Source organism: Oratosquilla oratoria, chromosome 17, assembly GCF_046742065.1.
Source record: "Oratosquilla oratoria isolate Oo_2021 chromosome 17, ASM4674206v1, whole genome shotgun sequence".
Classification (NCBI taxonomy): domain Eukaryota; kingdom Metazoa; phylum Arthropoda; class Malacostraca; order Stomatopoda; family Squillidae; genus Oratosquilla; species Oratosquilla oratoria.
In genome coordinates this window covers 58773231-58785730 of record NC_134793.1, presented here as the reverse complement: position 1 = coordinate 58785730, position 12500 = coordinate 58773231, and the positions used below count along the sequence as shown (strand labels likewise).

The 12500-nt window shown below is 39.5% G+C and overlaps 1 protein-coding gene and 1 long non-coding RNA gene across 2 annotated transcripts in view; one reads left to right on the top strand and one right to left on the bottom strand.

The window, feature by feature from the left end:
* Positions 1-1547, bottom strand: part of LOC143034659 (uncharacterized) — a 2298-nt gene extending 751 nt beyond the window's left edge. The window contains exons 1-2 of the long non-coding RNA XR_012967272.1: positions 954-1547; positions 1-777 (exon numbers count right to left, since the gene is read on the bottom strand). The exon at positions 1-777 is cut by the window's left edge and continues 751 nt beyond it. This is a non-coding gene — a long non-coding RNA (uncharacterized LOC143034659). The remainder of the gene's footprint in view (positions 778-953) is intronic.
* A 4513-nt stretch (positions 1548-6060) lies between these two features.
* On the top strand, positions 6061-6420 carry LOC143034303 (histone H3-like). The gene has a single exon (XM_076200239.1). It carries the CDS (start codon positions 6061-6063, stop codon positions 6418-6420), a length of 360 nt encoding a protein of 119 aa, XP_076056354.1.
* The last annotated feature ends 6080 nt before the right edge of the window (positions 6421-12500 follow it).

Below are 12500 nucleotides of genomic sequence, written 5' to 3'. Positions count from 1 at the left end.
CCCGATGCGAAGAGCAGGTATGTTAGGCGGGTCCGGGCCCAAGTGCTGTGAAGCTCCTGGTCTGGGTGGAAGGGGTGGAGGTGGGGGTAGGCGGGTCGGGGCCATAACCTATGCGAGGCTCCTGGTCTGGGTGGTCATGGAGGGGGGGGGGTGGAGGCGGTTTCTCGTCCGGCTCCTGAATTATATATAAAAAAGGGGGGAATTAGTGGGAGTCTATGGTTTATACTCACGGAGATTGGTGACGGTAGTTTGGGTGGCGGACGAGTGTCTCGTCGGCCTGGGTCTTGACTGGGTCTTGACTGGTCGTCTTGACTGAAGTCGTGATGTCGTGTTGATCTAGGAGTTAGTGCGCTGGATCTCTACAGGTGATTAGCTTGGGTTTACTGCTTGAAGGGATATAGGTTAGATATGCTTACCGAGGTGCTGAGCTTGCAGATTTCGCGTTGTTCTCAGGTGAAGTTCTATCTCTTGGTTTGGAGTCGTGAAGAGGTGCGGTGTAGAGTTGACCGGTTCTTCTATGTCGCTGTAGATATCTGTCTACAGAGACTATGGTAGCGTACTGCCACCAGGTGGTTCAAAATCGAATGGGTTCGATTTCACCACCGTTGCTCCTTCTGAATGTTCTGAATGGTAGGCGTGTATCTTCGGAGGTTGGAATAGAGTACCGCTCGCCAGTTGGATTGGTTGTGTAACCTTGTGTAGTATGGCTGATGACGGCGCTTCTATTCAGGACGTGGGCGAACCGCTGCTGCCGCCAGTTGTATACCTGTTGTATACCTGTGTATACCGTTATGGTATAACCGTTAAGATATGGTGTGGGTGAGAGCACCGCTGGACACCAGTTGTATACCTGGAGTATACCAGTGTATATCAGTGTAGTACGGTTGAATAACCGTTAAGATATGGTGTGGGTGAGAGCACCGCTGGACACCAGTTGTATACCTGTTGTATACGTAGGGAAGTCTTAATGTGGCTAGATAGACTCCAAAGCGGGAGTTTTCGTTGTTTATTTTAAAGGAACACATTTGCGATTAAACTACAAATCGGATGCCCATTGGGGCTAAATATAATAAGTGCCAGGCCTTGACCTAGGGCACGATAGCTCTGACCTCCGGCCGGTAGGTTCGTGACCTACCCAGCCTCTGGCAGTAGGTTCTTCACCTACTCCAGCTCTGCTAACATTACATGGGTGTCATAGAATATATAGGGTTAGAAGGGTTGCTGTAAGCAAGGGCGTTAGTCTTGTTAATCTATGGATTGGGGACGGTTTAGATATATAAGGGTTAGTTGTATAATTGGTGGATATTGTTAGGTATATTATATCTATGTTAGTTTATGCGTAATACACTAGGGCAGTTATAATAAAAGGATTTATGATACGTGTCTGGTGACACTAGGTATCTATACTTGTTTGTCTTCAAATTGTGCTGTGTTAGGGGTGCATGTCGTGGGAAATGCAAGGTAATGCAAGGTAAGCAAGAGGAAGTCTCGCTCTGTTACAAGCATGTGGATCACGTGCGTGGTGGGTGATGATTAATAATGGTGTGGTATACAAGCAGGATATGATAATAGATTACATACCATAAAAATGTGGAACATGTAGACACCATAAATAGATATATTAGTCCAAATAAATTTAGAAGTCAGGGTTCAGATATACATACATACATATACCAAGGCTTTTTCCCCCTTCCAAGGGAGGTAGCCAAAAAGGGAAAGGCATAAAAACACTCCCACCCATTTCATCCCTAAATACACTCCACACCCCTCCCACCCTCCCTCTCATCTGAGCACCTCCTGGATGACGGGTCATCCCTGCACCCTGCCCACCGCCCTGGGTCAGAAGCAGTGTCGCAAGACACAGCACATCCACAGCAAGGCCGCTTCATTTAATCGGCGACACCACCTCTCCGTCCCCCCTTGCATATAAGGAGAGGACGGGGAGAAATCCCTTCGGGCTGCGTCAAAATTTACTCACACATACTCATGCAATCACAACATCATCCATATACAACCATTCTCCACTCACCTCTGTCTTCCGTCCTCTCCCTTCCTTCCTCAACAGACATTCCCCTCTTCCCCAAAGCCCCCTTCACCCCATCCATCCATCTCATCCTAGGACGTCCCCTCATGTTCACTCCCTCCACATCTGCCTTTCATACCTCTTTTACTAGTCTTTCTTCACTCATTCTTTCCATGTGTCCAAATATAAATGTCCAAATATAAATGTGTTCAGATATAAAAGAATGAATAAGTGTTAAAGAAGTAGGAATTACAAGAATAACTCAGTCACACATGCGACAGAAATAATAGGAGACCTGGCTGATATTTGTCATTGTACTATTATTGCTGGTAGCAACATAACTCTTCCTAATCATATTCATGATAAACTAAAGTCTTTTTTTTTTCTTTCACTTCTTTTTTCCAAATCATATTCATGATAAACCAGTCTTTTTTCACTTCTTTTTTCTGATTTTTTTCCATCTAAGTATGAGCTCGCCGCTCTCTGTCTCATCCAGTCCTCATCATACCCATATACTAAGGCCTATGTTGGCTTAAGATAATTTCACTTGAGATGTCTTAGTAATCATTTTAGAAATCTGATAATAAGTTTAGCTCTCATCCAGTGTTCCCCACATAGGTTATCATGTGACATACTATAAAGACATACATATATACACTTCATTAATCACATAACAGATTTGGCAGAAAATAAAATATGTTTTACATTAATGACCATTAGTTAAACTAGAAGATTTCTACACAATTTCTCGTTTCACTACTACTCATCATTTGCTGCTACTTTTTCTACTAATACTACTACTACTACTACTAGTGGTAGTAGTAGTAGTAGTAGTAGTAGTAGTAGTAGTAGTAGTAGTAGTAGTAGTAGTAGTAGTAGTAGTAGTAATACTGCTACTGCTACTACTACTACCACTACCACTACCACTACTTTTTATATACATATATCTAAAAATCTACCTCCATCCTCGTGGAGTTGTGTGGTGAAAGCAGTCAGGGTCTGTCTCCCACAGACACAGTTCATTGGCCTCTCTCTCATCATGACTGTGATCGACTACTCTTTTATATTTTGTATTATTTCATTTTAATGAAGCCTAATGCAGAATTTAATTTATCCTACTTTCTACTATAGTCTGTTCAAAATCGAGGTTTTGTATATGTGCTGATTTATGGGGTGGGATCTTGTACTTCTCAGACATGGGAGAGCTAATCTTAAGAGTGAGAATGACAGTTTACATCTCATCCACGATACAATGCTGCTTTTTAGTTGTTTCTTTTCTGCCATCACCACTGTCAGACGAGCATAGAATGTCTTTGCCCTTGGACTCATCCGGCCTGAAGTCGTACATCCTGATTTTCTCATTCTCTTCCCGGGAGTGGGACGCCTCAATAGTTAAGGTATTGTAACACGGGGTCATCAGATCAAATATTCGCATGTCAAAGAAGGCCAATTATCCCCGTGTCCAGAAACCTCTTGCGCTGACATACCACTCGTGCTTCATCTGATGTGTTGGATGTGCGGTGCCTGAAGTTCTCCCCACCTAGTGGGAGTAATGTTGTTTCGATAGTTATATCCTTGCATACCTCCCGAAGAATTTGGGCAGCGAGTTCCCTACTACTACTACTACTATTATTATTACTATTACTATTACTATTACTATTACTATTACTATTACTATTACTATTACTATTACTATTACTATTACTATTACTACTACATTTTTGCTACTTTTATACTGTGTGGTGAAAGCAATCGGGATCTGTCTTCCACAGACACAATTCGTTGGCCCCTCTCTCGCTAATGTGGTTGACTACCCTTTTATATCTTACATTATTTAACTTTAATAAAGCCTTATACAAAAGTTCGGTTATCCTACTTTCCACTACAGTCTGATCAAAATCAAGGTATTTTATGTATGGTGATTTAAGGGGTGGGGACCTGGTACCTCTCAGGCATAGGAGAGCTGATCTTAAGAGTGAGAATGATAGTCTACATCTCATCCACGCCACAATACTGCTCTTTGGTTGTTGTTTCTTTTCTGCCATCATTTCTGCTAGATGACCATAGAATGCTTTTACCTTTGGACCCATCACGCCGGAAGTCGAACATCCTGATTTTCTCAATATCGTTCCGGGAGTAGGACGCCTCAATAGTTAGGGTATTGTAACAGGGGGCCATCAGGAGTCATGAAGGTTATCGGAATGAATGAGCCCAGGCCTACATTCTGTATACGCTCCTAGTACATCCTGATTTTCTTATTTCCATCCCGGGAGTGGGACGCCTCAACAATTAGGTTATTAACACATTGGATGAAATATTCGTATGTCAAAGATGGCCAGTTATCCCCGTGTCCAGAAACCTTTTGCCCTGACGTCCACTCGTGCTTCATCTGATGTGATGGAAGTGAAATGCCTGAAGTTCTCCCTTTCTAGGGGGAGCAGTGTTGGCTCGATGGTCACATTCCTGCATACCTCCCGAAGCATTTGGGCAGTGAGATTCCTTATCTCGTAATTTCTCATGTAGATCAATCCAACCTGCTTGCATATCATTGCATGGTTTGGTTCAAACTGTATATCACAGGACTATCTGTTAGGCAGGCTATTCAATGGCCATCCATACCTCAGGGTAATGGGATCTGTGAATTCTCTTTTGTTTAGATTTAATCCCTTTGCCCTGATTGGTAGTGCTGTCAACCAATTGGGCACTCAATCTTCCTGCACTATTGGTATATTTCTTTTCATATAATTCGATAGCTGACCTAATAATGTGCGAAGCTCCTCCTCCTGGCTCACTTCCCCCTTTGATATGTTTCTTATAATCTCTCTGATTTCATCCATGTTGGCTTCCTTCTATTGTTCCTGTGATAGGATGTTTGTTAGGGAGGACGTGAGTTTCAGGGAGTTTTAGTGTTCTATGCTGGCAAGGTTAAGCGAGTTTGAGATACCTAGCCCATATATTCTTGGCCGAAGCTCAATTAGCTTTCTTTCCTGTTCCTCTGGTGTCCGTCCATTGGTGATGGTTAGAACTAGCTCTTTACTACTACTACTACTACTACTACTACTACTACTACTACTACTACTACTACTACTACTACTACTACTACTACTACTATTACTACTACTACTACTACTTCTACTACTAATTTCTTAACCATTTTAATTACGACCTCCATCCTCGTGGAACTGAGTGATGGAAGAAATCAGGATCTGTCTCCCACAGACACAGTTCATTGGCCACTCTCCCGCCAATGACTGTGGTCGACGACCCTTTTATTTATCATTTTAAAGAGGTCTAATACAGAAGTTCATTTATCCTACTGTCAACCACCGTCTGCTCAAAATCTAGGTTTTGTTTATGTGCTGATTTGGGCGATGGGGACCTGGTACCTTTCAGGCATAGGAGGGCTGATCTTAGGAGTGAGAATGACAGTCTACATCTCATCCGTGAAACAATACTGCTTTTTGGTTATTGTTTCTTTTCAGCCATCACCTCTGCCAGCCGAGCATAAAATGCCTTTGCTCTAGGACCCATCCCACCTGAATTCGTACAGATTATAGGAGTGAATGTACCCTGGTCCATATTCTGTATACACTCTTTGTACATCCTGATTTTCTTATACTCGTTCCGGGAGTGGGATGCCTCAATGGTTAGGTTGTTGTAACAGGGGGCCATTGGTTCAAATATTCGCATGTCAAAGAAAACCAATTGTCCCCGTCTCCAGAAACCTCTTGCGCTGACATCCATTCTTGCTTCACCTGATGTGTTGGACGAGCGGTATCTGAAGTTCTCTCCTCCTAGTGGGAGTATTGTTGATTCGATAGTCACATCCTTGCTCACCTCCCGAAGTATTTGGGCAGTGAGATCCCTTACCTCATCATGTCGCATGCAAATGAATCCACCCTGCTTGTATATCATTGCATGGTCTGGATTAACTGTACACCACAGGAACATCTGTTAGGCAGCTCTTCTAATGGCCATCCATACCTTAGGGCAGTGCCATCCATACCTCAGGATAAGGCATAGCAAGACCAGGGAGGATGGCAGGCATGGGGGCACGAACGAGACGCAAATCAGCTCCTGCCACAGGAGGCGTCAAGAATTCCCATCGTTACCGCCCTAGTACCGTAGCTCTCCTTGAGATCTATTTCTACCAGAAGATCACCGAGCTCCTCATCAGGAAGCTGTGCTTTCAGCGCCTGGTGAGTGAAATTGTCCAGGACTTCAAGACAGACCTGCGCTTCCAGTCCCCCGCCGTCATAGCTCTGCAGGAAACCTCAGAGGCTTACCTGGTAGGTCTCCTCGAGGACACCAACCTATGCTCTATCCATGCTAATCGTGTTACCACCATACCCAAGGACATCCAGCTGGCTCGCAGGATCCGTGAGAAGCGTGCTTAGATTATGAGCATGTACGCGGCGGGGCCGACAAAGCGGAGGGAAGAGAGAGGAAGGAAAGGAAAGTGAAGGAAGAAAGTAAAAGAAGTCGAACCAACACTACTCCCGCTAGAAGGGAAGAACTTCGGGCATCTCACTTCCCCTGTTACAATAACCTAACTGTTGAGGCGTTCCAGTCCAGAAATGAGAATAAGGAAACCAGGATGTACAAAGATCGTATACAGATCGTAGACCTGGGCACATTCACTCCGATAACCTTTACGACTTCAGGCGGGATGGGTCCAAGGGTAAAGGCATTCTATGCTCATCTAGCAGAGGTGATGGCAGAAAAGGAACAACCAAAGAGCAGTATTGTGGCGTGGATGAGATGTAGACTATCATTCTCACTCTTAAGATCATCTCTCCTATGCCTGAGAGATACAAGGTCCCCACCCCCAAAATCAGCATACATACAAAACCTTGATTTTGAGCAGACTGTAATAGAAAGTAAGATAAACGAACTTTTGTATAAGGCTTCATTAATGTTAAACATTATCTACTATAATAAAGTAGTAGCCTCTGTCTGTCTGTTTGTTTGTTCACGAACTCCTCCTAGGGTTTTGGAGATAGGCCCCCATAACCATATATATTTTGATACCCTATCACTTCAGGTACTTGGATAACTATATTTCATTTAAAAAAATGATATTTTGGCTAGGGTTAAGGGTTAAAAGGGTATGGTATGGTAACACGCCACTACTGTAGTGTCCCCTGAACACGCATAGCATTTTTGTTACAAAAATTACTATGCTTAAACAAGCCATTGTATATGTTCATAAATATTATTTATATTTGTAAAATTAATGTTGTCACAAACTATTATAGCCTTTGTAAGGAGAAAGCAGGTAAATGTAAAATGATTGTATAATATTAGTTATTTTTATTTTACTTTTTCGCGGGCAGTAATATACTCTGGTTCAAGGATAATTAAGGTTGGTTCAAATCTTCTCTTACGGCCGAGTATATTTTATGTCCAAAGGGCGCCTCCCTCCTCAAATTAATTTTTTTCTTACTTCTAAACATTTTATTTGTGTTACCTTTTCCATTGAGATATATTGATATGTGTAATTTCTCTCCACAAATTCTATCAAAATTAAAATGATCATCATTTGCCCGCAGCAACGCGCGGGTAATTTGGCTAGTAATAAATAAAAGGGTAGTTGACCGCATTCATTGTCGAGAGAGGGGTCATTGAACTGTGTCTGTGGAAGACAGACCTTGACTGCTTTCACCACACAGTTCTATGAGGATGGCGATCGTTAAAAAACTACAGCTACTACTACTACTACTACTACTACTACTACCACTACTACGACTACTACTATGACTACCACTACTTCTACTACTATTACTACTACTGCTACTACTGCTGCTACTACTGCTATTACTTTATTACTACTCATGCAGGTTACCAAACATGTCTCTCATATCAAATGCTTCCGTTTCCATGCAATAGATGGTTAAGAGTACGAATGGCATTCCGTGTAAGTTAAAAGGACCCGAGAATAAAACTAGAAAATCATATTACCATCGAGTAATTGAATAACTTAGAGAAATCAATGTCACAGAGTGTCATTCTTCAGTGCGTCAGAACTGAAAAGTCTCACTTTAATTTTTTATATGGCCTTTTTTTTTCTTCTTTTTCATTCTTCTTATTATTCTGACTTTTTTGTCGCAAAAACTCCTCGGTCCTTTTCATTATTAAGTTATATAGTTTAGTGATGGCTCTTTCTTATTTTGATTCATCTTCAATATCTTATATTTCTTTGCATTGAAAATCAAATAAATTTTCCACTCCTGGCTTTATTTGTAAATTCTATTTAAATAATTTTGACTACCTCCTTAATAAGGGTGAAAAGATATATGTAAATAACCTTGTAACTGTAACCTTTTTGGGTTAGGGGTTACATAAGGAGGACTTAGTGCGGGCTAGATAAACTTCCAAAACGTCACTTTTCTTCTTATTTATTACACAATTGGAGTTTATCTAGTTTAATACACTATTATGATGCAGTCTTATTCAAAAAAGAAAAGATCACTAACACACGTTGCACACCTTTCTTTCACAATTGTTTTCTATACAGTTTTGGGCACTAGGGCACCTCACACACCAACCTCTAGTCCTTAGGGCACGTCTCACACCAACCTCCTCCTTGTCGTGTGCACTCCGGTTTTCTTCCCGGAAATGCTGAGTCTGGTGAATTTTGAGGTGCTCTCAGTCGCTTTCTTAACGTTTTTAGTCGGGTTGTTTCGCCCTATATAAATTTGTTCTTGGTTCATAATTGGTACAAACATGATATTGTATACATAATATATCCAGGGGGAAAGGGTTGAACAGTATTGTGTTCCCGTGTGTTAATCCGGGTTGGTGATTGATGGTACCTATTGTGTGTGTTCGTGTGTGTGTGTGTGTGCTTGCTTCCGGGCGCCCGGCTAAACTGCTGATTCAAGTGGCGTCAGATTGACGATCAGAACGGATGTCAATGTGCCGCGATGTCTGGGTGCATGGTACATGGGAATGGTGATGGTGTATGTGGTGTATACATAACATCTTACAACCATCTTTATTTTTCACAATCTTCAGCAAAACATTCATATAATTTGATCATCATCGTAGACCAGGAGCACGACTGGTGCCAACACTGATCCCTATGGGACTCCACTAGTCACCTCTCTCCATTCTTACATTCTATCCTCCTCAACGATGCAAATTAATTTGTTTTTTTTAGGAGGTCTTTGTCCATCATAGTAGACTCCCTTTAAGTCATTTTATGTATTCCAATTTCAATACCAATCTCTTGGGTAATAATGCCCTTTTGTGTAATAATTTATCATTTTTCCAGGTCCAATCATACATCATCTACATAATCATATCATTATTTACAAAGGATTACAAAGGCGAAGCATGCCAACAGGAGACCTTTTAGTCCATAACTAAGTCGGATGCGAAAAAATATATATAATGATGATAAACAGATAAAAAAAAGATAAATAAAGTAAATTAAAAATTATAATGATATGAACAAGAATAAATAAAATAACTAAATACATATAGTTAAATAATAAACAAACAGGTAAATAGTAAATAATAATAAATTGACAGATAAATAATAATAAATGAAAATCAAGCAGATAATAAACAGACAAATGATAACAAACAATTAAGCAAATAATATAAGATAAATGGGAGTCATTACAGCATCTACAGGAAGTTTATTCTTTTCATTAACTACATGGTTGGCGAAGTTGTTTCTACCCACTTCCAAAGTAAATCTATTTCCTGACAGTTTAAGACCATTATTTCTTGTCAGATTCTCATTCAGTGTAAAAATTCTGTCACTTTTGATGTTGTCAACCCCCTTTAGAATCTTAAAAACCTGTACCAAGTTACCTCTGAGTCTACGTTTTTTTTAGGGAAAACATATGTTTTAGTCGATTTTTGTATGATTTATTTTTCATATTTGGAATCAGTTTTGTGGCTCGCCGTTGTACTTTTTCCAATCTGTCAATGTCTTTAATGAGATTCGGTGACCAGAATCTTATTTGCTTTCTCAGAGGCTGAAATACACTGCTTAGATTATTTGAGATCGTTACTGATAATTACACCGAGATCCTTCTCACTATCTACTTTTGTTAACGAATTTCTAAGTAAATTATAATTGTACTTACTGTTATTTTTACCTATGTGTATAACCTTGCATTTACTTGTGTTAAATTTCATTAGCCACTTTTCATACCATTGCTGTAATTTATCTAAATCTTCTTGAATATCTAATTGATTTAAGTGATCATCTGTCATTCCGCACAATTTTGTATCATCAGCAAATTTGGGGAAAATATATAGCCCGTGGTCTATATCATTTATATATACTACGAATAGAATTGGCCCAAGAATAGAACCCTGAGGAACTCCACTCGTAACATTTTTCCATCCAGAACTTTTGCCATTTAAAACAATTCTGTTTTCGATCATTCAACCAATTTCTAGTCCAACTTAATAGGCTACCACTTACTCCGTGTGACGCTAATTTAGTAAGCAGACTTTCGTGGGGAACGGTATCAAAAGCTTTTGCAAAATTTAAATATATTAAGTCTATATTGTTTCTTTTGTCATAATTCGAGATTGTGTTGTAGAATTCGAGTTACTCACGGAAGAACGTTTCCGTCTGAATCCATACTGGCTATCATTTATCAGTTACTTTCTAAATGATGTTCGATAGCATCTTTGATTATAGTTTCCATAATTTTTCCTATGATTGAAGTCAAACTTATGGGCCTGTAGTTATATGGTTTCTTTTTGTCACCTTTTTTGAATATTGGAGTAACGTTAGCTAGCTTCCATTCTCTTGAGACATCTTCGGATATGATGGATTTTTTTTTTTTTTTTTCTAATGGAAGAACAGTCTCAATTTTCATTTCCTTTAAGATTCTTGAATGCCAACCGTCAGGCCCTGGTGTTTTGCTAACTTTGAGTTTCTCTATACACCTTTTATTTTCTTCTTTTGCTATATTTACCGTAGTGTGTAAGGTCACCTTAGATTTTTCACAGATTTCAGTTTGGAGTTTAAGGTGTTTCGTTTACGAGTACTGAGCTAGAATATTTGTTTAAAATATCACACATTCCTTCGTTTGAATACTCAAGTTGACCGTCAACAGATAATAGTGGGCCAATGAGATTCTTAATAACTTTTTCATCTCTAATGTAACTTTAGAATTCTTTGGGATTCTCTTTGGATTTGTCACAGATATTCATTTCGTATGGTCGTTTTCGTTTCTTTATAGTCTTTTTTAAATCTCTGTATTATTACATAACTTTGATAGTCATTAGGCGCATCTGAGCACTTGTATCTCTTATAAGCCTCTCTTTTTAGCAATACTTTTTTCAGTTTCTTTATCAAGCCATTTTGGGCGAGCCTGATTGGGGGGGGGGGGTGTCTGTCCTTAAACGAGATGTAAGCATGAATCATATTTGTTTATTTGTTTATTCATATATTCAGCTATATATTCATTAATTCATCTATTTATTTATGTATCTATTCATTTATTTATCTATTCATTTATTTATCCATTTATTTATTTATTAATTCATTTATCTATTTACTTACATATTCGTTTGTCTATTAGATTAATTTATTATCTATCTATTTTAGCAGATATATCACTCTTGAGGGATAACTGCGACAGATTAGTAACATTGTTTTCCATATCTGACAATATCTTGCTCCCCTCCAAAGGATTGATTTTTTCACAATTTTTCATATAAATTGTGCGTGTGTGTGTGTGTGTGTGTGTGTGTGTGTGTGCGTGCGTGTGTGTGTGTGTGTGTGTGTGTGTGTGTGTGTGTGTGTGTGTGTGTGTGTGTGTGTGTGTGTGTGTGTGTGTGTGTGTGTGTGTGTGTGTGTGTGTGTGTGTGTGTGTGTGTGTGTTTATTTACCTAGTTGTAGTGTCCCGTCTCCATATCTTGTTTTATCTAGACTGTTTTTAAATTCGTGTATCGTTTTTCCACACACCACATTATCATCTCACCTGTTCCAAACGTCTATTATCCTGTGGGGAAAGCTGTTCTTTTTCAGGTCTCTTCTATAATCATCTTTCTTGATTTTCTTTCCATGTCCTCTTGTATCTCTATTTTCCCATTTTATTAGATCCTCTTTATCAATAATTTCCATGTTTTCATGATTCTATAAATAGTTATCAAGTCTCCTCTCTCTCTTCTTTGTTCCAATGTTTGTAGCTCAAGTTTTGCCAGCCTCTCCTCACATGGTAGTTCTGAGAGCGTTGGTGCCAATTTCGTATTTGCTCTTTGTATTCTTTCAAGTTTAGTTATACATTTTTTTTTTTTTGTACTTGGTAACCACGTCGTCGCTGCATACTCCAATTTTGGTGTTGTCAAAGTGACTGGTATTTTCTTCACCATTTCTTCGTCCAGGTATGTAAATACCACTTTGATTGATCTTACTGAATTATAAGTTTCTCCAACATTTTTTTTTATATGGTTTTCAGGGGACATATTATTCATTATAATGACTCCTAGGTCCTTCTCT